Source organism: Rhinolophus sinicus, linkage group LG01, assembly GCF_036562045.2.
Source record: "Rhinolophus sinicus isolate RSC01 linkage group LG01, ASM3656204v1, whole genome shotgun sequence".
Lineage (NCBI taxonomy): Eukaryota > Metazoa > Chordata > Mammalia > Chiroptera > Rhinolophidae > Rhinolophus > Rhinolophus sinicus.
The window spans coordinates 186,527,304-186,552,238 of NC_133751.1; the positions used below are offsets into that span (position 1 = coordinate 186,527,304).

At 39.7% G+C, this 24,935-nt stretch overlaps 1 protein-coding gene and 1 long non-coding RNA gene across 4 annotated transcripts in view; one reads left to right on the forward strand and one right to left on the reverse strand.

The window, feature by feature from the left end:
• Positions 1–10,686, reverse strand: part of LANCL1 (LanC like glutathione S-transferase 1) — a 32,174-nt gene extending 21,488 nt beyond the window's left edge. Inside the window, exons 1-3 of one of the 3 annotated variants that reach the window (XM_019727009.2) lie at positions 10,622–10,686; positions 10,215–10,311; positions 7,562–7,679 (exon numbers count right to left, since the gene is read on the reverse strand). In XM_019727009.2, coding sequence (XP_019582568.1) covers positions 7,562–7,679; positions 10,215–10,295 — 199 coding nt within the window. In that variant the 5' untranslated portion in view covers positions 10,296–10,311; positions 10,622–10,686. The other 2 variants (XM_019727010.2, XM_074312591.1) reach the window with 2 other exon arrangements.
• LOC141567179 (uncharacterized) overlaps positions 1–15,968 on the forward strand; it is a 140,838-nt gene extending 124,870 nt beyond the window's left edge. The window contains exon 5 of the long non-coding RNA XR_012489624.1: positions 15,628–15,968. This is a non-coding gene — a long non-coding RNA (uncharacterized LOC141567179). The remainder of the gene's footprint in view (positions 1–15,627) is intronic.
• The last annotated feature ends 8,967 nt before the right edge of the window (positions 15,969–24,935 follow it).

Genomic DNA, 24,935 nt, shown 5'->3' on the forward strand with positions numbered 1-24,935 from the left:
CTTCACAGGTGCCCTCTGGCCTCACTCTTGAACTGTTCAGAAGTCTTCTCTGTCTTCGGGCTCTTTGTCTTCTCCGTTCCCGTTTCTTATGTGGCCATCCATAACTTGGGCCGGCCAGATGCTCTGTTTGAGTCTGAGGAGGTAAGTTCAAATCAGGGAACAAGCCCACTTAACGTCCAGATCCAAACCATGTGCTCATTATCTAGCTTTACCAATTAGAAAGTGGGTATTATGAGCTTTATCTAATTTCTGAATTCATTTCTCAATTGGATCAGAGATAGAAGGGAAAGAAATATGATTCACAGACTAATAGGCATGAAGTAAATTGAATTCGCACCGTTTCCCTGTTCTACCTAGTTTTAAGTTATTGTTTTTAGTTTGCATAGGTGGTAGTTAGAATAATAATGGCAGGGCACTCTCCCTCCATCCATCCATCCATCCATCCATCCATCCATCCATCCATCCATCCATCCAACATATATTTACTAAGCACCACCTGTGGACCTGGCATTATGTTAAGTGCGGAAGTTACTGCAATGAAAATGACAAGACACAGCCCCCGCCTCCTTGGTATTCTCTGTAAAAATCAAGTTGGTTAGGTATATCTTCTTTCTTTCTTTCTCTCTCTCTCTCTCTCTCCTTTCTTTCTCTTTCTCTCTCTCTCTCCTCTCTCTCTCTCTCTCTTTCTTTCTTTCCCTCCTGCCATTTTTTCTGATCTATTTAGAAACACTCCTCCTGCTATCTGTGCCTCACCCAAGCACACTGGTGACATCTAACCCTTACAGTTGTTTCGACCCTGTGTCTTAGCAACTTAAGATAACCTACAAGTACAATGCCACCAACATCATCGGAAGTGCAGGCAGAGAAAGCAGGCGACACTGGTGCAGCGATGTGTCCAGTGGTCACTGACGAGCTCTAATACGCCCGGTATAGAGCCACGTCCTTGATTCCTCCTGCTTGTCTGACCAGCCCCGGCTGGAACCCGCTTAGGTGCTTCTCATGAAGGTGAAGGACACTTGCTCAGGGCTCAAATTAGACACTGAATGCTGGCTCTGATGAAGAGAGCTACTTAATAAGGAGATCCAATTGCAAAGAAGACACCTGGCCGGAGTGATGCCTTTCCAATAAGCCTGATCTCAGCAGAAACTAAGACCCACAGGCTAAAGCTGTAGTTCAAAGGCTATTCATTTCGCAGATCAGAGGAAAAGCATCTTGAAACACTTTAATGACTTACATTTAGAGAGCAAGTTAATATTACTCGAGGGATTATGCTGCATATCCTCGTATTGAAAATGTTATCTAATATTTGAAAAGAGGAAATATGTGCTGATCTTAGCCTCATTAACGTTGTGAGTTGGTTATAGAAGAGTGGGTCATGTCTTTTAGAACTAAAGCCCCTAGAGTCATGTGTGTGTTTCTTTTCAGAGTGTGAGCTGATCATCATTTCCCCTAGGAATCATCATAGTTAAGAGTGGGGGAAAAATGAAATTAAATGAGGGCTAGCACTTTCCCTCATTCTCTCTTAAAGGCACTAGTGAGATCAGCCATCCCTTGGGTTTACTTAACCTTTCTATTATGTTATCTGCAAGGGAAGCAATCTTTTCTACTAAATGCTTATTTCTAACACAAGAATACTTCATCTGCTCATTTAATCCCTTGTAATAACAATCTATCAGCAGTGTTTTGTGCTTTCCATTTCATAAGGCACTTTAGAATCTTCTCTCCCTAGAATCTACCACCTACCTGGAACAAAGCCCAAAACAGCCTAATGGCAGGTGGCGTTCCCTCTCTGGCGGCCCCCGCAGACCCCTGGGACTCACCTAGGACCACTTAGTAGCTGGCCGTCAGTGGCCTCCTGCCTGCTGTTTCCTGTGCTGTCTGCTGCTTTGTGCACAGATATATACAGTGGTTCTTGACGGGGCACTTAAAGAACCTAAATGATTCCCTTGCTTCCCAAGCTGGGAGCACATACTGCAGAGAACTCTTGTAAATGTACCAGAAAGGGATTAAGGGTAGAAACGAACAACTTAATGCTTGTTGCTAGCTTATGTCACATATGAATATTATGATGCATTACACTTCTACGTGCTGATTTTATAAAGGAGGATTTTGGTGAAAAGAGCCAAGGCTGTTCATTTCAAATATCGCTTATTAACAGCTGTAGGAGCTACCAATTCATTTCAGACATGGGTGATATTTCACATGAGAATATCCTCAATAAGCCCTTTCAAATACAAGCAATTATGAGGAAAAGCTTCTGTTTTGGCCCAGTTAATTTTATATCCTGAATCCAAACTGAATATATTAATTCAGGATTAGGAAGGGGGAAAACATCTTCTACAGAACAATGCTGGAGATTTCATATTTCTAGTTGCAAATGCCCATAAATCTTTCCAGGGTTTTTATGTCCAATCCCAAATAATTTTTTCCTATAGACGTTTAAGTAGTAAGCACTCTTGCTTGTCTAACAAGACATCTCCCTTTGTCTTTCCAAACTGCTTTCATGTTTTATCAAGGCTTATTCTGATGTTTTTCTAAAACACTTAAAACTGACTAGTCATTTGCCAGTTCTAAAAAGTTTATACAGCATATCACCATGTGATTGCTCAAATTACTCCCTCTTAGAGCTTATGTGCAGATATTCACTTACAAAATGTATGGAGTAAACCCAAATGTAGAAATGGTGTACACACACACACACACACATTCATATTCTCTCTCTCTCTCTCTCTTTCTCTCAGTAAAGAGCAGGTGCTCTAAATAGACTTGCTAGGTTGAATCCTAACTTAGTCATTTACTAGCTGTGTAACCTTGAACAGGTACTCAGCCATGCTTTGCTTCACTTTTCTCATCTGTGAAATGGGGGTATGAATAGCATCCATGCCATGGAGTTCTTCTGACATTTAGATTAGGAATTAATGCAAAGTGCTGGCACGTAACGTTAGTTACTGGCATACATGCACACACACTCTGGCTCCTGTCATTCAAATGTCAACCCTAGTAATAGTTTATTAACAAAAATCTGTTTTAATCTTCACTCTTGTCCTTCAACGGTCAAATGATCACAAAACTGCATATTGATTATTTTCATTCCCTTGGGAACCAAAAAAGTATTGAATTCTTGTTTTTGAACATTAATGACTGGTAATCACTTGTTAACTCTCAATTAATTCCTGAAAAATTGATTATTCATGACACTTCACTGTTGGATAAGCATGAGACAGACCAGAGGGATTTATGATAATAACTGCCTCATTTGCCAATCTGAGACAGTTGTGAAGTTTTTCAAACTCTTTCCTCCTTTCTTTCCTAGGGTCAAGGCATTTTATGTCTCTGTTGCGAATAAAAAAGGTAAAAGTTAGGAATATAGCTTGTAAAACTGCACTATGACAACCCATAGGTGTAAATATGTAGGCTTTGGTGAAAAGGACGCCTGAATCCTATTAAAATCTGTGTTAATACTCTCATCACTATATTATATCCATTTTAAAATGAAAGCCAAAGTATTTCAATTGTAAAATAGTTTGTAAAGTGAATGTAAAGTACTTTCTAAAGCAATGATTTGCTTCTTTTAAATTTCTATTTAAACCTGTATATATCACGCTTACCAAACATATATAGTGTTTTCTGAAGTACACAAAACATAGAGGTGCTCTAGCAGAAATTCTAATAAGTACCCTGTCATCATTAGTCTTCTTTATTATTACTTTTTTCTGAAAAGACAGAAAATGGGAAAAAATGATGGGAGTCCAGTTTTTCAGTTTTATGTATGTATGTAACATTGAAAACACAGGAGTGCTTCTTCCCTCCATTAAAACTCTCATTTTCAAGATTAAGTGAGCAACTGAGACAGGTCTAGGCAGAGCATGAATGAAGCATTATGAAGTTGTGCTGCCTAGCTTTGTAGCTTTCTTTAGAGTCATGCAGCAGAAGCACAGACATATGACTATGGAGTTTACTACGGACTGATGCACGACACAAACAAATTAAGGACTTTGTAATCTTGTGACAAGCAAACAAGCGTTTGAGAGGAAGTGGAAAGGGGAGGCAGAGAACTGTTTAATCAAGCTGAGAAAATATTAATGTTTCGCAGAATTACGTTTAGTTGCAGTCTCTTTCTAGATTTAAGTTAACACGAGGCTCGAGAAAAATTATTTATGATCTGGCATTCCTATAATACTTCATTTCTATGGCAGACTTTATGAAAAGACTATTACTTATTGAAATGAAAGAAAATTCAAAATTCATAAAGGTGTTTTGAATCAAAATCCAAATATGAGTCTCCTCAGAAACACAGAACAGGCAAAATATTGCTTAGCAAATTTCAAAATAAATATTTTATGGACAAAAATTCCCCCAAAGTGGCCAGAATTTAGAAGTCCTTTTGCAGATGAAAAACTGAGGCTCACTGTCCAAATGCCTGTGCCAACGCAGAAATAAAGGGTCATTTTTCTTATTATATAGGACTTATTACAAAGATTGCTGGGTCTTCTCCCAAAACCCACTCTCCTCTTTCCTTTATTAGCAGAACCCCAGCTAACAAACTACATTTACCATCCATCCTTGCTAACAGGTATGACCATGTGAGTATGTTTCAGCCAATGCAGAGTAAGTAGAATCAAAATGTTGAGTGGGGCTTCTAGAAGAAGTCTTTTGAAAGGGAAGGAATGCCTTCTTCTTTGCTTCATCTTCCTGCATCCTGAAAAGCTGTTGTAATGGCTGGATCTTCAGCAGCTATCTGGCCAAAAGATAGAAGCTAGTGGCTGAGGAATTATGGAGCAGAAAGAAAGGAGATAGGGTTTCTATTTGACATACTGAGGGCACTATATCAGCCCTGGAATGCCTGCCTCTGGCCTTCTTTTACATGAGAGAAAAATGAACTTCCGTCTTATTTAAGCCACTGCAATTTTGATTCTTCTGGGTATACACAGCGGAGCCTAATCCTATTCCAAATCCTAATCCTATCTAAATCAGAATTAACTATCAGATCATACTTCTATGGGGGAATGAAACTTAACACAATACTAGGATGGTAAATTCAAGTTCTAACTAACTGTAATAATCGTTATGATTTCTCATACAAACTATGTAATGAATACTATGATAACTCACAAAAGTTTTCATTGTAAACTGAAAACAAACGCTCGATAAATATCAACATTGAAGAAAGTTTTAAAGGTTTTCTACAATGAATTAGCGTTTCCCAAAGTAACACAAGTTAGCAACAAGAGCAAACAGTAAATATTATAACATATGACCCTAAATTTGGTGCTGAACAAAGTTAAAGAAATATAATCCCTGTTATCTGAAAGATAACACAGGGCACACACAAAATAACATACAAATCTCCACATAATTATGCAAATACTGCTTTGACACACAACACCAAGTATTTTTATTGTGTTAAGATGTTTGCAAATGCATTTTTTGGTATTAAAATTGTAGTTGTGAACAGAAGACCCTTGGTAAGATAATGATTTTCTGTGGTCAAATTGGCTTTAGTTTCTTATGCAACTCAGTTTTATGCTATTATTCAGATTGAACACTGGCATAGGAAAGCATTTTACTTATCCACTTCATGCAAAAATAATGGCTTTTTAACAGTGCTCGATTAGGACACATTAGAAACCTTGTCTCAAAAGCCACTAGCAAATTTATATGGAAGATTGTATGCTACATCACAAAACCACCGGCAACTGAAGATGTCCTAAACTGCTTGGCATTGAACTGCTTGGTACGACAATTTGCCTTAGACATTTGCCAGATAAGCTGCTTCCAGGAGCCAGCAATGAGTATCATAGATACTTAAGGATAAAAACTTGAAGGATATTAGCAATTGAAAGGAGATGATGCCGGAAACCTCATACTGGCAACAAATTTAAACAAACTTGCATTTTACTTCGGAGTGAAATCTATTTCCAAGGAAAATATAACTTTTAGTTTGCCAACTGGCCCTGGCAACAGAGGGGCCTGACTGATGGCTTTTCTTAACATGATCAAACTACTAATTCAAACTTGAAATCAACCCTCACTTGTTTTCCCCTTAAAGCAAGATACCTTATAATATGTAATAATATAAGCTCACCTGAAAGGGTGAGTTAGAGGTTTCAGACCTTCTCTCGGTAATCAGTTATGGAAGTAAATCTAGTCTCTATCTTAAGTCTTCTTTTTTGCCAATAATCACAAAATAATAAAGTCCAAATGTTGTTAGGAAAAGATCTGTAAGTCTATTCCTTATAACAATGTGAAAATCAAGAGGAAAGCTAAAGATAACCATGCCCTACTTATCCTGTTTTGTTCAAATCCTCATAATTTTAAATAAAGAAGAGTAATGTTCATGAAGGAGATTAATCTATCAATTAAAACATACCTGGAACACAGTAGATAATAAATGACAAGTGTTGTTATAACTTCCATTTTGAAGCAAAACACTTCCATTTTATTCTCATCTGAACATTTCTTGTGTTAAGCTTCTAAAATTCACAAAAATCATAAAGCTATAAGAGGGAGGGCCCATCATTATATATAGTCCATTTCTCTTATTTTATAAAATTTTGACCTTAAACATCCCTGAGAGATTACAATTTTTACTGATTTTATCTGCCTTCCCATCTTCATAAGGACAGATAGAATCACTGGCCATTAATAAAAGAGGATTGCTAAGAGATTGCTATTAGAAAATTCCTGTCATAAAAAAGCCCTCAAAGTCCATAGATGACCTTGTGCATCATGACCACTGAGGTTTGCAAAATGCACATTTCTGGGCCCTGCTCAAGACCTATTAAACCAGAATCTCTGCCAAAAGGCCCAGGAATTGCATTTTTATGACAAGCACAAAGCTTTAAAATCAAATTCAAATCCCTAAGCTGAAAAACTGTTCCTCCTTGTCTACTTTTCAGAGTAAAAGGGAAACGCTGAGTCTCTAAATCATGCCTTCTCCAGGATTATAAAGCTGTCTTTCTGTTTCACATTAGTAAACTAACTGCAGTGCTTCAATTTTCCTGTTTTGGTTTCTCTCGCTTACCTTTTTGACACCCATGTACTATTTCTTCCCAAACTTTCTCCAGCCTCTCACCAACAAAACAGTGAATACAAACCAACCAGCAATGACGGTATGGAAGGATTAGTTCACAGAATCTATACTCTGTATTCTGTATGGATCCCTGTATTGTGCTAACTTTTATTAAAAAATGAAGCTTCTGGACATATTTTATTTCCTGTGGATAAATACTTCTTACCTCTATTTCATGCTCTGTATTTAGAGCTTTCCCCACTGAAATTTCATCTCCAAATTAACTGTGTAATACTGAACCTCAATTTTTCTCCAAATTTGTGTCAGACAGGAATTCCATGAATATGCTCACCCTGCCCTAAATTCAGAGCACTCTTAAATATCCCAATGACACCAAGGCCAGGCTGAGAGCACAGCAGTCTCCCAGAAGCAATTACTCATGTAGATGTAGGAAGCATGTAAGGGTATATTGAGTGAGACTGCTCTCAACAGGTAACGCTTTGGCTCCTTCTACAGTGCTTATGCCAGCTCACAGTCAGTACGTCATACCTGTCCAGCCAGTGTAAGCAGTGCCATCCCGAGGGTCTGCTGACTTTAGGCCTCTCTCCATTTGCTGAAGAAGCTCTCGAATCTTATTGTTTAAACGTTGTGAGAACTCAGGAGTCAGCTGAAGATATTAAAGGGAAAACAAACATCAAAATATAGAAGGCACTCGATTTCCTGGACTATGAGCTATCAAAAAATGGGATGGTATTTTATTTTTAATTAGGCCACATTTTTCTGCCTAGAATTGATCAATTATAACAGGTCCTCCAATAATGACATTTGTTCAACGTTGTTTCTTTATAACATTGATGAGAAAAAAGGAAAAAAATCAGTTCCCACGGGGGCCACTGTCTGTATGAAATCTGAAGGTTCTCCCATGTGTATGTGGGTTTTCTCTGGCTTCCTCCCACATCCCAAGGATATGCACGTGAGGTGAACTGGCATCTAATTTATCTCCATCTGAGTGAGTGCGGGTGTGTGAGTGCAGCCTACGATGGAAGGGTGTCCTGTCCAGGGTGGGTCTCTGCCCTGCATGGTGACCTGCCAGGAGAGGCTCTGGCCACACCTAACACTCAACCTGAAAGCAAGAAGGCAGTATAGAATTATTAACAACAACAATAAAAGATATTAAATTTTACTACTGAAGAGCATCTCTGATAAGGCAAATCAGACTATCAACCATGTCTGGATAATTTGTATTCTGAAGAACCTTTATGATCCCTCGTTTCACACTCTGAAGAAGAAACCACACTGTTTGAAGGACATACTCCCGTTATTTAACAATTTCTGCCAAGAGGTTAAGATTTCAACAAGTCCTGAAAATACATTTAGAAAGATAAAATATACTTCAATATTAATAGAAAAGGTCTATAAATCTCAACTAGATAGAAGAGGGCATCTACATGAGAACATGTCATGTTCTGTTCATAGATCATGGATAATTTATCATGTTGCTTGGCCTTACCTTAAGAGACCAAGAATAATGAGAATGCCTCATCTTCAGGAAGGGAATTTACTTTCTAAGTGGCATATAACTGTATTTAATAAAGGTGACCTGCCTGAGAATGTTGATTACTGTGGCAGATCACAAAATTATTCAAACTCTAGTGATAATTAGAAGAGTCTCTAAAAGCCCCCCCTTTTTTTCTGATAGATACCAGAAAACAGACCAGTTCCTTATTGAAATGTTTGTTAATAAATGAAGGAGGGCCAATCTCCAGGGCCTGATCCTTGGTGTTCAACACTAAACAATTTTAGAACTTGTATGGTAAGTTTCTTTCTGGGATTTGTCCAACAACCATGTGTTAGGAAATAAATTACATTGTTATTTTTGGACCTGACTTTACATTTATGAATATCTTTTTTTCTCCCTTAGAAATAGAGGTAATTTTGTAAAAAAAACACATTAAATTTATAGTCTGAACAGTAAGCTACATTTTACTGAAGGCTTCTGTCCTCGTACATCCTCAAGTGTTCTCTTTGCCAAGTAATCATGAAGCAGCATGTCTTCTTCCAGCAAGACAAATACTTCAGCTTCACGATCGGCAGAGTTAGGCAGAATGCAAGTCCAAATGGCCAAAAGGAAGCCATGTGACCTCAAGATAATTATAAGAAGTTTTGTTTGGCCAGCTCAAGTTTGGTCTTCAAAGAAAGGATTGATTCTAGCTCTATGCACCCTTTGGTGCCCTTCCATCCTGTAACTCTTCTCCATCTCTCATCCCTCCTACCTGTATTACTGACCCAAGTTCATCGTGATGAGTGTTTTAAGAACCAACAGAGCCACACAGAATTAGCCTGGCAGATATGAAATCTCTAAGGCTATTATACCACATGTGAAATGCTCTTCCTACAACTGACCAGTTTTGAAGAAATAAACTGGTAAAATTAAAAAAAAGAAAAAAAAAGAAACAGTGTGTGCACTTAAAAGAGGCCACTCTTCCAATCTAACTCACTCTTAGGATTTCTAAAGGTATTCTTAAAAAGAACTGTATTCTTTCTTAACAATTATGTTCACCCAAAAGGACATGAGAAAACACAGGCCTCTGGTAACTCACATCCAACTTCTCTTTTGCACAGTAGTTTGAGGTACAAACCAGTTTAATTTACTAGTTTATTTTTTTTTTCCAGCTGTTGGGGTGTCCTGCAAACGCAAAAGGTGGAAATGATACAGAGAATTTCAGGCCTATGTCACAAATATTTCTTAGCCCTTTCAATTTAAAGATGTCTTTACCACTTATTTTGGTTTACTCTTATCATCTCCCTGCCTATATATATGTGTACAATCATAAAGCAATGATATGGCACATGTGAAATACCATCAGCATTTTCACCTCTTTAAAAAGCAAACCAAAAATGATCAAAAATGCAAAATTATGTGGTAAACGCCATATCTGCCAATTTTTATCATTGAAAATATCAATGAGGTTATTTTATTATTAATATTAACTATTCCTTATAGGTATTCAACATGTTAGAGCTCAAATTGTGTATTTTAACATGTATTTTATAGCTTTAAAATATATTTTATATAGTTATCTTCAAATTATATACTTTTAAAAAAGGGATGCACATCTCTTTCTTTCAGGCAAAACTGCTCTTTTCCAAATACTACTGGGGTTTGGAGGAAGGGATTCAGGCAGATCTATCCCAAACTCACCCTCCCAGCAGGATCAAAGTAGCCATCGGCCAGGGATTTGTTATAATCGGCATAAGGATTCGGGAAGGCCCTTTGAGCCATGACGCCGGAAGCGAGCCTGCAGAACAGGGGAAAAAGAGAACCCAGGTTGAGATGGGGGGCTCGGCCGAGCTGCCCCGGCGGTGGCCAGAGGCCGGGCAACGCTTTCCTTCGAGCGTCTGGGCCACCGCGCCGTCTCGACGTTCCGAGAGGACGGCGGGCCCACTGAGGCCGGGCCGCTAGGGCGTGGCACCTCCGCGAGAAGGCTGCCAGGGCCCCGAACCCACCGCGATGAAGGGAACCCGTTTTGCACCCCCGATCCCACTCCCGCGATTTGAAGCTACTGCCAGTGCAGTGTCCAGAAGCCCTGCCCAGCCTCGGCCTCTCACCCGCAGCCTCCGGCCAACAACAGAAGCGACGCTTTCACCGCCCACTTCCTGACAATCGGACCAATCAGAACTTTCGTCACTATGGAGGCCCGCCCCCTTCTTGCTATCAGTTTGTTAAAGAGACAAGAGTGTGATTTCTAAAGGATAATACAGGATGGTTTAAAACCGGAGTAGCTGGATTGGGGGCATATCTTAAAATAACGTGCAAATGTGCCCAATATGTCCTATCTTTGTTCTCTTTTAATTTATTTTTATTTTTAAGATAACTAATTCAAGTCCAGATAATTCATAAGTCTTGGAATTTTTTTTTTTTTTAATCTGAAGAAGGAAAAGACTGCTTTGAGAAATGAACATATTCATATTCCTACTGCTCAGACTGAATAGAATTGGGGAAAGTAATGTCTCCACAAAGACTTTCCAGTTCTTTGTTTGCAAGGAATATAAGCAAAAAGAAACTAAACACTACTACCACAATTAGCGACAAAAACTACAAAAAACATATTATATTGAAGGGCCAATAAGGTGCCCTTTGGAGATATTTAACCTCAAAGGCACTCAAGAGGCAATGTGAGTGCAAGAGGGACAAGGTATCAAATGGCGATTGATAAAACTTCAGGGAAAATACATTAAAACACAAACCACAACTCTTAAGAACTTTAATCTGCTCCTTAGCCTAAATTGGACTATAATACTGTATACCCAAACCCGTTAAAAAAAATAACAGCAGGACAACAGTCCTGCTCCAACAGAGCAGGACATCCACAACATTCAATTTCAATGTTTAATACACTCCATTATCTGAAAACTTTTCCTTTCATTTAAACTTAAAATCTCACCTGGTACACATTAGGCCCATGCTGTTGCTCAGAGAGTTTGGGGGATCAGTTTAAGAGTCAGAAAGAGTCACTCTCTCTTCTCTTTCCTTCCCTCTTGTTTCCATGAAGGACCTTAGCCCCAAACCTCCAATTGCTGAAGCTCAGCCGGTCCCACCTCCATGTTGGCCCAAGGCTGTCTATCTGTGGCTGCCTTCTCACACTATTTCTGATTCTCCTCTGGCTCAGTTTGTTCTTTTTAATTGTTGTCTTCCTAGGACACTTAATCTCCCTCACCAAATTCATGAAGATTTAGTAGAGGCCCTCAGTGAACCTTCAATTAGATACCCTTCCTATTTTAATAGATGGGTGTGTGGAGGAGCAACTCATGAGAGAGAAAAGGAGTAAAAGGTAGTTTAGGATTTTTAAGGCTTACTATTTAAGGCTTACTATCGCTTTATCCCATTCACTGTGTTTAGATGAGCAATTAAAATCAGTGTGATATTTAAGTAGATTAATGACTACTACAGGAAGCCACTCATCACAGACAGTACATTGTGCTTGAACAGAAATGAAAGAAGAGTGGAAGGGGAAGATGGAAGGTGAATAGGTGGAAGCGCAACATGGGAAAGAAGAAAGGAACATTTTGGTCAGCTTGCAGGGCAGCCTCCCAAATACCTAAGAAGACAATGGATAATGTAGTGAGATGGTGTGGGGGTTCTCAACCTCAGCACTCCTGACATTTTGGAAGGGATGCTTCTTTGTTGTGGAAGCTGTCCTGTTCATTGTAGTATGTTTAGCAGCATCCCTGGCCCCTCTCCAATAGATGCCAGTAGTATCCCCCTCCCAAGTGACAACCAAAAAATGTTTACAGACATTGGCAAGTGCCAAATGTCCTTGGGTGGTGGGGTGGGGGACAAAAATACCCCTGGTTGTGAAACAGTGAGAGTGTAAACAAAACAGCTTAATACAATTAGACAGTTTTACTCAAGTGTTCTCACTGCTGATATGGGGTGCTAGGATAATGTGCTGAAAGAAATTCAGAAGGAACTTGGGGAGGTAAGGTGTGTGTGTGTGTGTGTGTGTGTGTGTGTGTGTGTGTATGATTGTGTGTTTAAATCTCAGGTGCAGAATTGAGCTACTTATGCTCCTTGGTTTTCAGTACAGCATCATCAGTGCATGCAAGATCCTATTCTATTTTATTTTTCCCCTTAATCCCTATTTCCCTGTCCTCCAGAAGACAATCACCATGATATGTTAAATGTATAGAGTTGACCCTTGGACGACACAAATTTGAATTGTGTGGGTCCACTTCTATGTGAATTTTTTTAAATACATATACAGTCAGACCTCCATATCTCCTGGTTTCATATCTGCAGATTCAACAAACTGCAGACGCAAACACAATTTATGATCCGCGGTTAGGCATGGTCAGATGTGGAGGGCCAACTATATACATTGATCTGCACCATTTTGTGGGACTTGAGAATCTGTGGAGTTTGGTATCTGCTGCTGGCGGGGGCAAGGGCGAGGGTCCTGGAACCAACCTCTGGAGAATCCCAAGAGGTGACTATAATTGAGTTTTTGGGGATTTAAAAGTTATAGGAGGATTTTCCACTGCAGGACACTGGACTGGGGGTGGCACCACTAAGAGTGGGGGTATTGGCACTCCTAACCCTCAAGTTATTCACGGGTCTGCTGTATATCCTTTGGTAATTGCATCACGGGTTGTGTAGATATGTATTTTAAATTAGTGGACAAGTGCTATAAATACTCAACAACTCATGTTTTAGATGTGTTGCTCTGTGTACAGTTGGTTGTTTTAGATAATCATACAATATTTTCATAGTACATCTCCACTTCATTTTACTTATCCTTTCCCCCAAGGTTGGGTACTATTTCTAACTTCCACATTACAAATGATACAGCCAAGAGTATTTAGGTAGATGTTCTCAAAAGGATCTGAATGTGAGAATTTCTGAGATATACACCTGGAAGTGGATTGCTGGATCATAGGACATCCTGGTACCTAATTTCTCCAGTACCGTTAGATTGCTTTCCAGAACTACTGGACTAGTTTATATTCCCTGCACAGTATCTAAGTTTCTGTCATTCCCATGTCCTCTCCAACACTTGATATTATCTAGTGTTCTAGTTTTTGCAATTCTAATGGGCAATGTGAAGTTTTATTGATACTTAAACTTCCAGTATCTTTGTTGCTAATGGTGTTGAGGTTTTCTTCATATACTTGGTAGACATCTGACCCTTCCCTGAGGTTTATCTGTTCATATCCTTTGGCCATTTTTCTACTGGGTGTTGCATTTGGGTGTCTTGTTGATTTGCAGAAGTTTTTTGTTTTGTTTTGGGAGAAGGATAGTCTAGATATTAATCTCCTTTGGCTTTAGATGCTGTTGATATCTTTTCTAGAGTGTTAACTTTTTCTAAGGTAATCTTCATTGAACCACAATTCTTTGTTTTGATGAAGTTAAACCCATTCAATTTTGATATTGTGATTTAAAGATTTAGCTTCATGTTCAAAGATTCTTTATCCACTCATAGGCTGCAAGGATGACTTCCTACACTTTATTTTGTTAGCATTTTACTTTTCACATTTAGGTCTTTGGTCTATCTGGAGTTCACTTTTGAATATAGCATAAGTCATAGATCCAAGCTTACTTTGAGGAAGGCTCAGAATTATCAAAGCATGAACAATTTGTTAGTTGGAAAAACCCAAAGATTTGAATTAGTGGAAATTGTAGAGAACTGATTTCTTTTTTTTTTTTTTTTGAGAATATTTCTTTTTTTAAATTAGTTTAGGGTACACAAAACAAAGTAATAGTTAGATATTTATCGTTTATATCCCTCACACTGTGTCAACCCCCCTCCCCCCATCCACTATCTCTTTGACATCGCACACAGCCATTACATTTCCACTGTCTCCATTCCTAATGCTGACTCCGCTTCTTGTAACAATATACATATATATGTATGTATAAACTTGTAGTTGACATTCATTATTGTTCAGCTTCAGCTTCAGGTGTACAGTGCAGTGATCAGGCATCTACATCTTCCCTGAGGTGGTCTCCCTAACGAGACAAGTGTCCATCGGATACCCTACAAAATCTTTACAACATTATGGATTACATTCCCCAAATTAACTTTCATAACCCCGTGGCAATCTTGTGGTTACTGACTGTGCTTTCTAATCCCCTCACCTTCTTTTGTTCATTTTATTTTGTTAGAGAACCATCCCAAAGAATTCCTCCTTAGTTCTGGCTCCAAAGAAAAAAATGCTTGACATTTAGTACCTGTATTAGTCTTCTAGGGCTGCCATGATAAAGTACCGTAGTCTGTGTGACTTAAACAACTGAAATTTATTGTTTCATAGTTCTGAAGGCTAGAAGTAAGATGGATATGCCGGCAGGGTTGATTTCTTCTGAAGCCTCTCTCCTTATCTTGTACACAGCCATCGTCTCTGTGTCTTCACAAAGTATTCTGTGTGTGTGAGTGTGTGTGTGCGTGTGTGTGTGTCTGTGTGTGTCTGTGTTCTATAGCCTCTTCTTATGAGGACATCAGTCATATTGGATTAGGACCCATCCTAATAATCTGATTTCACTTTAATTACCTTATTAAAGACCCTATGTCTCCAAATATAGCCACATGCTAAGGTACCAGAAGTTAGGACCTTTAACATGTGAATTGGGGGTGGGGGGCACAATTCAGCCCCTAACTGTACCTATGTTTTCACCTATGGCTAGAGTGACTGATTGTGGTTCATACAGATTTGATTGTTGATGACTTTTCAAAGGCCATTTCACTTTTGATAAATCTAGAATAATTTTTTTGCAAAAAATATTACAGTGATTTTTTTTTTTTAATTTGCTGATCTGTCTTATGTGAACTCTCTGGAAACAATCATTATATGATAGTCTTTAAAGCAGAATACCTCTAGAAATCAGGGAAGGTGTATATTAAACAGAGAAAACAGGTAGCATTTCAGGACTCTTCAGTTCCATGCTAAGAGCTAAACTTCAAACATTATAATGTATCATATTTAGAGTGAAAGCTAAGCTTAAAAACATAATTGCTGAAATAAATAGAAATGTATTTTTCTCTTACTTCAGGTTAGCTTTGCTCCAAGTGGGCACTCAGGGTCACAGATTCCTTCCATCTTATTGTTCTTTCTTCCCTCAGTGTGTTATCCTCGTCTGCAAGATCCATGCTGGTCATAGGCTTGCCTGTATTCCAGCTTGCGGGAAGGTCAGGAAAACAGAGGAGTGCACATCTGATGCATTAGCCCCAGACCAGGAAGTGGAATCCATCACATCCCACATTATGCCATTGGTGAGAATTTAGTCCTATCGTCACCTCTAGTTGCCCAGGAGGCTGTGAAATGAAGTCTTCTGCTGAACTGCTGTGTGCCCAGCTACAGTGAAAGAAGGGGAAGACTGAGTTTAGTGGATAGTTAGTGGTCTCCCAGACATAATGGAAGTTCTAGTAACTTATTCTATGTGTCTCCCATCAAACGGGCAACGTGCTTAAGTTTCTGCGGTGTTCCCTTGCCTCTGACCTCCTAGCAACCATCCTTTCTCTGATTCCTCCTGCATATTCCTTTGAACATTCTTGACAACTGGGTCATTGACCTATATGGTAGAGGATAGATTTTAAGACTCCATATTTCTTCTTTTTTTTTTTTTTTTTTAAGAAAATTTTCCCCTCAAAAACAAAAACAAAACAACACACACACACACACACACACACACACACACACACACACACACAAAATCAGGCCATCTTTTTAAGGAGAATATCCTGTTTCCTTTTCAGCGCAAAGAACTGTAATGCAAGAGTTATTTAACCTTCAGTTTAATATCACCATGCTGTTGGTTTAACATACAGCTGGGACTGTGTAACACTGAAGCAATTTTCTGTTTCGTTCACAGTACAGAATTCATGGATTGACAGAAGCTATTGCCAGTAGAGGAAAGAAGAACGTAACAGACATGCACCATGCACACTATGGTACACTTTCAATTTCCCAGAGATAGTATTTCCTATGGTGCTGGCAGAATTTCCTCTCTTCCTGTCAGGACTGTTATTAGTGTGCTGACAGATTCCTTTCTTGAAATGTACCTGCTGAGTGAGAGCCACTATTATGTGAAGCACAGGTGTGCTGGGGTTTCCGTGGGAGATTAAAGACTGTGAGTAGAGAAAGTTGGTAAAAACCTACAAACATTTAAACTGGTTTTTGAGAAAACATTTGAGAAGGGATCTTGATCACCAGTGTTAGTCAGTAGCTTTACAAGCAAAATGAAAAAGAGGCTTTCCTCTTTATTGTTGAAAATATGTAGCAATATTGTGTTGTGAAAATTATGCAGGTCCCCATTTCTCTATATGGTTAAAATGAATAATGAAGATAGAGATGGAAGGTGTCCCTTGTGGGCCGAGCCTTCTTGCAACACTGAATCGTCATTCAGGAGGATTACATTTGCTTCCATCCCCACTGAAGCATACACAGCTCACCTGTGGAATGAGGTGACGTATAACAAAAGCCCTGTAAAACACTGTCCCATTTTGAGGAGTTCTTTTGGCATATCTGGCAGTCCTACTCCCTGGTGGGGAAGGTAATCAACAGAGACATTCTGGCCCATACAGTCTCTCTTTTAAGCTTCCGAATTGCCTCACAGCAGGCATTTTTCAATCAGTTGAAAGAGAAACTTCAAAATTTTCTGGCTTGCCTGGTAGCCACGTTTTTTTGTACTTCATTTTTCCTTTCTATTTCCCAAAAGAGGCAAGAGTTCAAACGTATAGGTGAGTAACTATGTGAGTGGAGTTTATAAAGAGGTTGGAGAAGCTGCTACTTCAGTTCCATATGAATTTAGCAGTGTATCTTACAGACCCAGAAGGAAACCTCAAGAATTCATCTGGTTCATCGTACTTCTGCCATGTAGGATCATCTGGAATTGACCACGTTACTGGGCAGCCAGTGGCTGTGGTGCAGAGAAAAGAGGCTGCGAGAACCAGGGCCCTAGCTGCAGGGAGGAGCTGGCTCCTTCGACCTTTTCACAACACCTGGGCTGGGCCTCAAAACCTGGGTGCAGAGCTGCTCTCTCAAGTTGTCTGAGAAAGAGAGGATCAGATCTTCAGGCTAATTTCCTGACTCCTGAGGGGCAGAACTTGAAGTCCAAGGAGTTGTAGAAAATTTTTTTCCCAGGATAACTTCAAATTCTAGAGCAGTCATTCTTATACATTGTATCAGCCGAGGAGTTTATTCAAAATGTAAGATCTCAGATTTTACTGCCAGATATTTTGATTCAGGAGGGTTGGGTTGATTCTGCATTTTTAGAAACGAGTTCTTCATGTAATCCTTTTGCAGAGTAAAGTTTAAGAAATGCGAGAGAGAGAGAGAGAGAGAGAGAGAGAGAGAGAGAGAGAGAGGGAGGAGAGAGAGAGAGAGGTGTGTATGTGTGTGTGTGTGAAGACGAGTACAAAAACTATGGTGCTAAATGGTAACAAGTAGACTGTGAAATTTTGTGGATTACCTATACCATCAAATTTATATTTGATACATCATAGCTTTTGGAATATTTCCTGGGCTAATGTTGAAAGAAGGAAGGACGGAAGGGAGGAAGGAAGGAAGGGAGGGAAGGAGGAAGGAAGGAAGGAAGGAAGGAAGGAAGGAAGGAAGGAAGGAAGGAAGGACGGAAGGGAGGAAGGAAGGAAGGGAGGGAGGAAGGAAGGAAGGAAAAAGCGATGTCTGTTCACTTTCTTTTGGCAGTCAATTAGGGTTTGTAAGATTCTCATATTTCCAGGAGTTCTTTCTTAGATTTAATCTAAATGTCTCTCCACCAGAGTTCAAACCTGTTTTGAGCAAGGTGGAGAGCAGCTAGTCAAGACAAGTCTTTACTAAGTTTAAAAACTTTACCTTGACTTTCTTCAGGCAGAATAATGCTATTTTACAGCTTTCATCGTGGAGCCTCATCTAGAGCTCTTTAATAAAGCTTCACACCATCAGGCCAAGGGCCAGGCACAATAATGCTGAGGGGACCAGACGGGTTCTGTCACTCGGTGTGTAAAGGCTCATAAAACTTCAAGAGCATTTGGGGGTGTTGGGGGGACTACAAAAAGGCCAGGAAGGAGCGATCGGGTCACAGCCCCTTCCTGGTAACAGCTACTGTTTATGGGGTCTTTATTGTGTGCCAGTCACTTGAGTTATTTCCTTTGATTGTGAGTAGCCACAACTCTCCGAATCTATGAGTTTGTTTCTGTTTTATTTGATTTTTATGTTGTTTTTTAGATTCCACTTATAAGTGAAGTCATATGACATTTGTCTTTCACTGTCTGACTTACTACACTTAGCACAATATTCTCTAGGTCCATCCATGTTGTTGCAGATGACAAAATTTCATTCTTTTTTATGGATGAGTAATATTCCATTGTATATATGTACCACCTCTTCTTTATCCGTTCATCCATTCAGGGACATCCAAGTTGTCTTCATATCTTGGCTATTGTAAATAGTGTTGTAATGAACATGGGGATGAGCACATCCTCTCGAAGTAGCATTTTGGATTTCTTCGGACTAAGTCTTTCTTTGTTTCTTGTTATAGTCTTTGCTTTAAAGTCTATTTTGTGTGGTATAAGTATCGCTACCCCAGCTTTTTGTTTGTTTGTTGGTTGGTTTCCATTTTCATGAAATATCTTTTTCCATCCTTTACTTTCAGTCTGTGTGTGTCTTTCAATCTGAAGTGTCTTGTAGGCAGTATATGTAAAGGTCTTGTTTTGTTATCCATTCAGACACCCTATCTTTTTTTTTTTTTTTTGATTGTAGCATTTAATTCATTTACATTGAAAGTAATTATTGATAAGTATGTAGTTATTGCTATTTTATTATTCACATTTTTGATTTTTGTTTTCACTTAAAGAAGTCCCTCAAAGATTCCTTGCAATACTGATTTGGTGTATTTCTTTTAGCTTTTAGCTTTTTCTTGTCTGGGAAGCTCTTTATCTGTCCTTCAATTCTAACTGATAGCTTTCCTGGGTGGAGTAATTTTGGTTGTAGTTCCTTGCTTCTCATCACTTTGAATATTTCCTGCCAGTCCTGGCCTGCAAAGCTTCTGTTGAGAAATCAGCTGACAATCTTATGGGAGCTCCCTTATAGGTAACTAACTACTTTTCTCTGTGTCTTGGTGTTGGCCTCTCTGGGTTCATCTTGTTTGTGCCTCTCTGTACTGCCTGGGCTTGTATATCTATTTCCTTTGCCAGGTTAGGGAAGTTTTTCATCATTATTTCTTCAAATAGATTTTAAATTCCTTCCCCTCTCTCTTCTCCTTCTGGTACACCTATAATGTGAATGTTGGTATGCTTGATGTTGTCCCAGAAGCCCCTTAAACTCTCCTCATTTTTCTGGAGTTTTTCTTTTTTTCTTTTTTTGATGTTCTGATTGGGTGTTTTCTGCTTATCTTCTAAATCTGCTGATTTGATCCGTTGCTTTATCTAATCTACTATTACTCCCTGTAATGTATTCTTCATTTCTGCTATTATGTTCTTTATTTCTGACTGGTTCTTTTTTATGTTTTCTATTTCCATTTTAATGTTTCCTATCTCTTTGTTAAAGTTCTCCCTGAGATCACTGAGCATCCTTATAACCAGTGTTTGAAAGTCTGCATCTGGTGGATTACTTCTCTCCATTTTCTTTAGTTCTTTTTCTGGACCTCTGTTCTGTTCTTTTATTTGGGACATTTTAGTTTTTCTCCCCATTTTGGCTGCCTTACTGTGTTTGTTTCTATACATTAGGTAGGGCTGTTATGTCTCCTGGTCTTAGTAGTGTGGACCTTAAGTAGTGTGGACTTATGTAGTAGGTGTGCTCTGGGGCTCAGTGGTGCAGTGTTCCTTGTCACCTGAGCTGTGCACTCCAGGTGTGTCTGGTGTGTGAGTTTGGTGTGTCCTCCTCTTGCAGTTAAGCTTTGGTTGCTGTTTGTACATCAATGTGAGGAACTGACCCTCAGGCTCATTGGTTGTAAGCTACAACTACAGGGGAGGTGTTGTCGTTCAGGGACTGACCCTACAGAGCAGGATCAGCCTCAGCAGGGCTCTGATGCCTGCCCAGTCCACCCCTTAGGTGTGTTGTCTTTGGAGGCAGCTGGGTGATGCTCCAACTCATTCAAAATTGGCCACTGACACACTATCTTCAGTGCCACCTGAGAGGAGACCCACTGTAGGTAAAGTTCAGCTGCAGCCTGCGCCCCACCTGGGACCACCCAGCAGGAGCCACAAAGCAGTCTGCAGATGGCTGCCACCCACACTGTGCTTGGATGTGCCTCTAGAGGCCAAGCCATGAAACAAGGCCAGCTGACGCTAGTGCTGGGCTTAGGACTGCTCAGCCAGAGGTACAAGACACACTAGGTGCTACTTGTTTGGTTTCTGTGAACCTTTGAGAGACCCTAGGGAAGTCTATAGCATGAGTCAAGGCAGGTGATTTGTATGAAAAAGCCGCTGGAAATGGCTTTGGTGTGCCTGAAAGTTGGGCAGGATGGGGCCTCAGAATCATCAAGGCATGATGAATGAATGGAGTTAGCAAGCTTGAAAGAGACTCAGATATGGCAGCCACCTGCATCCGCATGCTGGGCAGGGGGAGGTCTCAACAAGGAAACATGGCCTCCACCAGCTCCTCCGTCTGGGAGAAGCTGCCCCCGGTCCCGAATCCAGACAACTCGGTTCCCCACTATATGCCCCTGCTGCCTCTCCAGCTGCTGCCCCAGCGCTGGAGCTCAGAGTCAGCAACTCTGTTGGTGAGTAAATCAATTTGGCGAGGTCTTTACAAGGAGCGCCTGGGACTCCAGCCGCCCTCTGTTTCACTCAGCCACAATCTCCACTGGGTTTCTCAACCAGAAATTATGGGGACTTCTCTCCCTGACCCTGGAACCCTGGATTGGGGAGGGGCTGTGACCCCTCCCTCCTCTGGGTGGGGACCTCTGCAGTTGAGATATCTCTCCCAGTTTTTAATGGTCACAAGCGGGTGTGGGACAAGCCTGTGCTCTCTGTCCCTCCTACCCATCTTGAAGTGGCTTTTTCTATATGTTTTTAGTTGTAGGGCTTTGGTTCAGTAAGATTTCTGGTGATTCTCAATGATGGTTGTTTTGTAGTTTTGTTGTAATTTTGATATGGTCATGAGAAAAGGTAAGCAACAACATTTACTTACTCTGCCATCTTCACCAGAACCTGTATATTTTCTAGAAATAGAGTTATATAGTATGTACTCTCCCTTTCTTTACTTAGCGTGTTCAGTCTTTTGAATTTTAGCCATCCTAGTGAATTTGTAGAAGTAACTCACTGTGGTTTTAATTTTCATTTCTCTAGTTAATAATGCTGTTGAACATCTTTTAATCTGCTTATTTGCAAATCATATATCGTTGTGTGTGTGTGTGTCTGTGTGTGTGTGAGATGTGTCTGTTCAAATCCTTTGCTCTTCTTTTTATTAGAGTATTTTGTTTTATTAATAACTTTGAGATTTCTTTATATCTTCTGAACAAGTTCTTTATGTGTGATTTGTAAATGTTTTCTCCCAGGCTGTGGCTTGTCTTTTTATTTTTTTAACAGTGTCTTTGAAGAGTATCTAATGACTGGTCATTTTGGGGAGTACAAGCACCCAGAACCTTTGCTTCAATCTGAGACCACTCTGAAGGGACATCTCAGATCCAGATATCCCTTTGGGATGGGCAGGGTCCACTGTTGCAAACATATTGTGGGGCAGCTTCTCCATCTGCTCAATCAGCAGTCTCATTTTCCCAAAACTTTCATTCTAGAAGGTACTCTACCATAACCTCTCATGTGGAAGTCTCCATCTCAGAGTCAATTTCCAGGAACCAAGCCTAAAACAAGACCCCTGACTGTTTTTGCTTGCTGTAAATCTTTATACTGTAAATGAATCCTATGTAGGAAAATATACATTGAAACACATCTTTGTCTCTAGTTACAATTCTGGAAATGAAGTCTAACTGAAGAATATTCTGAATCTTCTGCCCTCTTCTTTCCTTAAAGAATCTGTATGTTTCTTTTTCAGAAGTAGCTATACTGAATATCATACCACTCTGCTTGCCTTTCCTGTGTCTGTAGCTGTAGTGTGCCCCCTGCCCCTAACCTCTTCCCTGCTAGCCTCCTCTTTCCTGCCCTCTGATCTTAGTCATTTACATATTTACTAGAGGGATTTAAACTCTGGCATTTTACAACTAGTTGGTGCAAATGATAGATGGACCCTGGTATATAACAGATTCCATCTGAGTCCTATGCATTTTGTGGCAGCTCCATAATTTATACATGGAAGTGACTCAGGTAGCTGCCTCATGAGGTGGGGCACAGAATGAATTTGTCTGAACCTGCATTTGCAAAAACACTTTATACAAGACAGAAAAAGCATCAGTTGTGCATATTAAAGACAGAGGAATAAGGAGGTTGATGGAAATTACAGTAATGTTCCTCCAAGCCATCCCTTGGCACTGGCATTTTTTGAATGACTTGCTTTGAGTGAAAGCAAATTTAAGATTATTTTGGTGTTGTTTAGTACATTGTGATACACCCCCCCACCACAAGCACATACACACAAGCCTTTTCAAACTAAGTCTGATCTCTCTATAGTTTTCTTTTCCCTACAGTTTGTTCTTCCTCATTCAAGTGTTTGGATAGTAAATTTACCTTTACACATGTTTGTGCTCCCAGCTATACATATCAATTTGTAAAGAGCCAAATGGAGAACAGCTTAGCATCACTGAAATGTCAGGGAAATGCCCAGAAGGCACCAATTCAATACTGGAGTTTCAAATTTTGAGAATGGAATTAGGCCACTAAGTCAGTTTTCCTGCCTGTGTCAGGGACCATAGGGATATGTCCTAGTTCTTTTTTTAAAAAAGGGCATTTGAACCTCATTCAGTATAACTCACAGGTCTGTGCTGGGGACCTGTGGGAAACCTTTGGACTTGAAACTAATTGAAATCTGCATTGAAATGGCCTTTTCCTTTCTTTATTAAATATCTGATTTGCTCTACAACCTTTTTCTTTGGCTTGCTTGCATTATTCTTTTTTAGCTGCACAAATTGGCTATTCTCCAAGGTTGAAAGAGAAGAAGGAAAAAGAAAAATCAGGACTGAATCATACTGAGATCACTTCTCCCTTTGTGTTAGAGAAAAGGACACATCTCCTCTGGTTTAGAGGGGAGACAGCTAGTTGTCAATACAAAGTACTATTATCACGTTTGCAATGCCATAGTTGAAGCAAAAACATCCTTCTTATTTGAAAATTGAGGCGAGATGACAATTTATGTGTGGGCCTATCATTATCATTCAGCCCTGCACCATAAAAACTCAGCCTCTGATTGCAGGCTGAATTTGCTCATGCCCACATTTCTTTTCCAAGGCTTGACAGACTGTGGTTTTCCAACGGTCTCCTTATTAGCATGCTGCCTGTTCCGTCTCTCCACTCCTGCTGCACCTGCTGTGATAGTGATTGTTCTGTGTATATTGGTACCATTGCCTTAAGAGATTGTGAGCAGAAATAAACCAGTGGGTTTATCAGTGACTGGACAAATTTCACCCATCTTTTGGACAATAACTGAAAGATTGCTCTTGGGAAAGTAATGTTTTCCTTTGGGAACTGTGGGTTAAAAATATGTTTACAAACTGTGCCTATATCTCCTTTCCTACTCCCTCCTATCTTTTACTTTTTTATTTATAATTAATTGCATTTTATAGTCAGAAAAAATAGTAGAAAGGTTAATATTCCATAGAAGAAACATTTAATATTCTATAGAAGACAAAAGTGAAAAATTTTCCCCAAGTAGGCCTACTGAGATTTTTCTAGCCAATCTAAGAGAGGTCTTAATGGACTGAAGAGTGATACTTTTTATGAATATCCCTCTAATTCTTACTTTCATACAAATCTGGGAAATTAAAGATACAACAAGGTTAAGGATCATTGCAATTTGTTCACTGTAGAGCTTAGTAAGAAAATTACTTATTATTTTAACACTTAAAAGATTATTTGGTCTACACTGCAAATTTCTAGATGATGACTCAGGTGCACTGTCACCAGCTTTGTTACCACTAAGGCTGGAAATAGTGCAAGCAACTCTGCGGAAGAATACCTTTAGTTTGATTTACCTTTTAGGACTGGAGAATACATATCGCAGGGTTCAAAGGGAAAGGGGTCTTCCCTTCTCTCTTCCAGCTGATACTCTTCGCACCTAGGGTTAGTTTGACTTGACGAGTGAAGTATTCAACTGCTGCTGACTTCGCTCTGAACTTTTGACTACAGAACTTTTCAGAGGACAGACCAAATATCTCGTTGGGTGCAATCTAGGTGGTAATGTGTTGGCACTGGTTCACTCCCTGTCACATTTCAGGAATGAGTACTTTCCTCCCTGCATGTCGAATTGAACACCAGTAGAGCGACCCAGAAATAGAGCTGCTCTACTTTTATGTGTGAGTAGGAGAGACTCTTTCCTTTCCTGG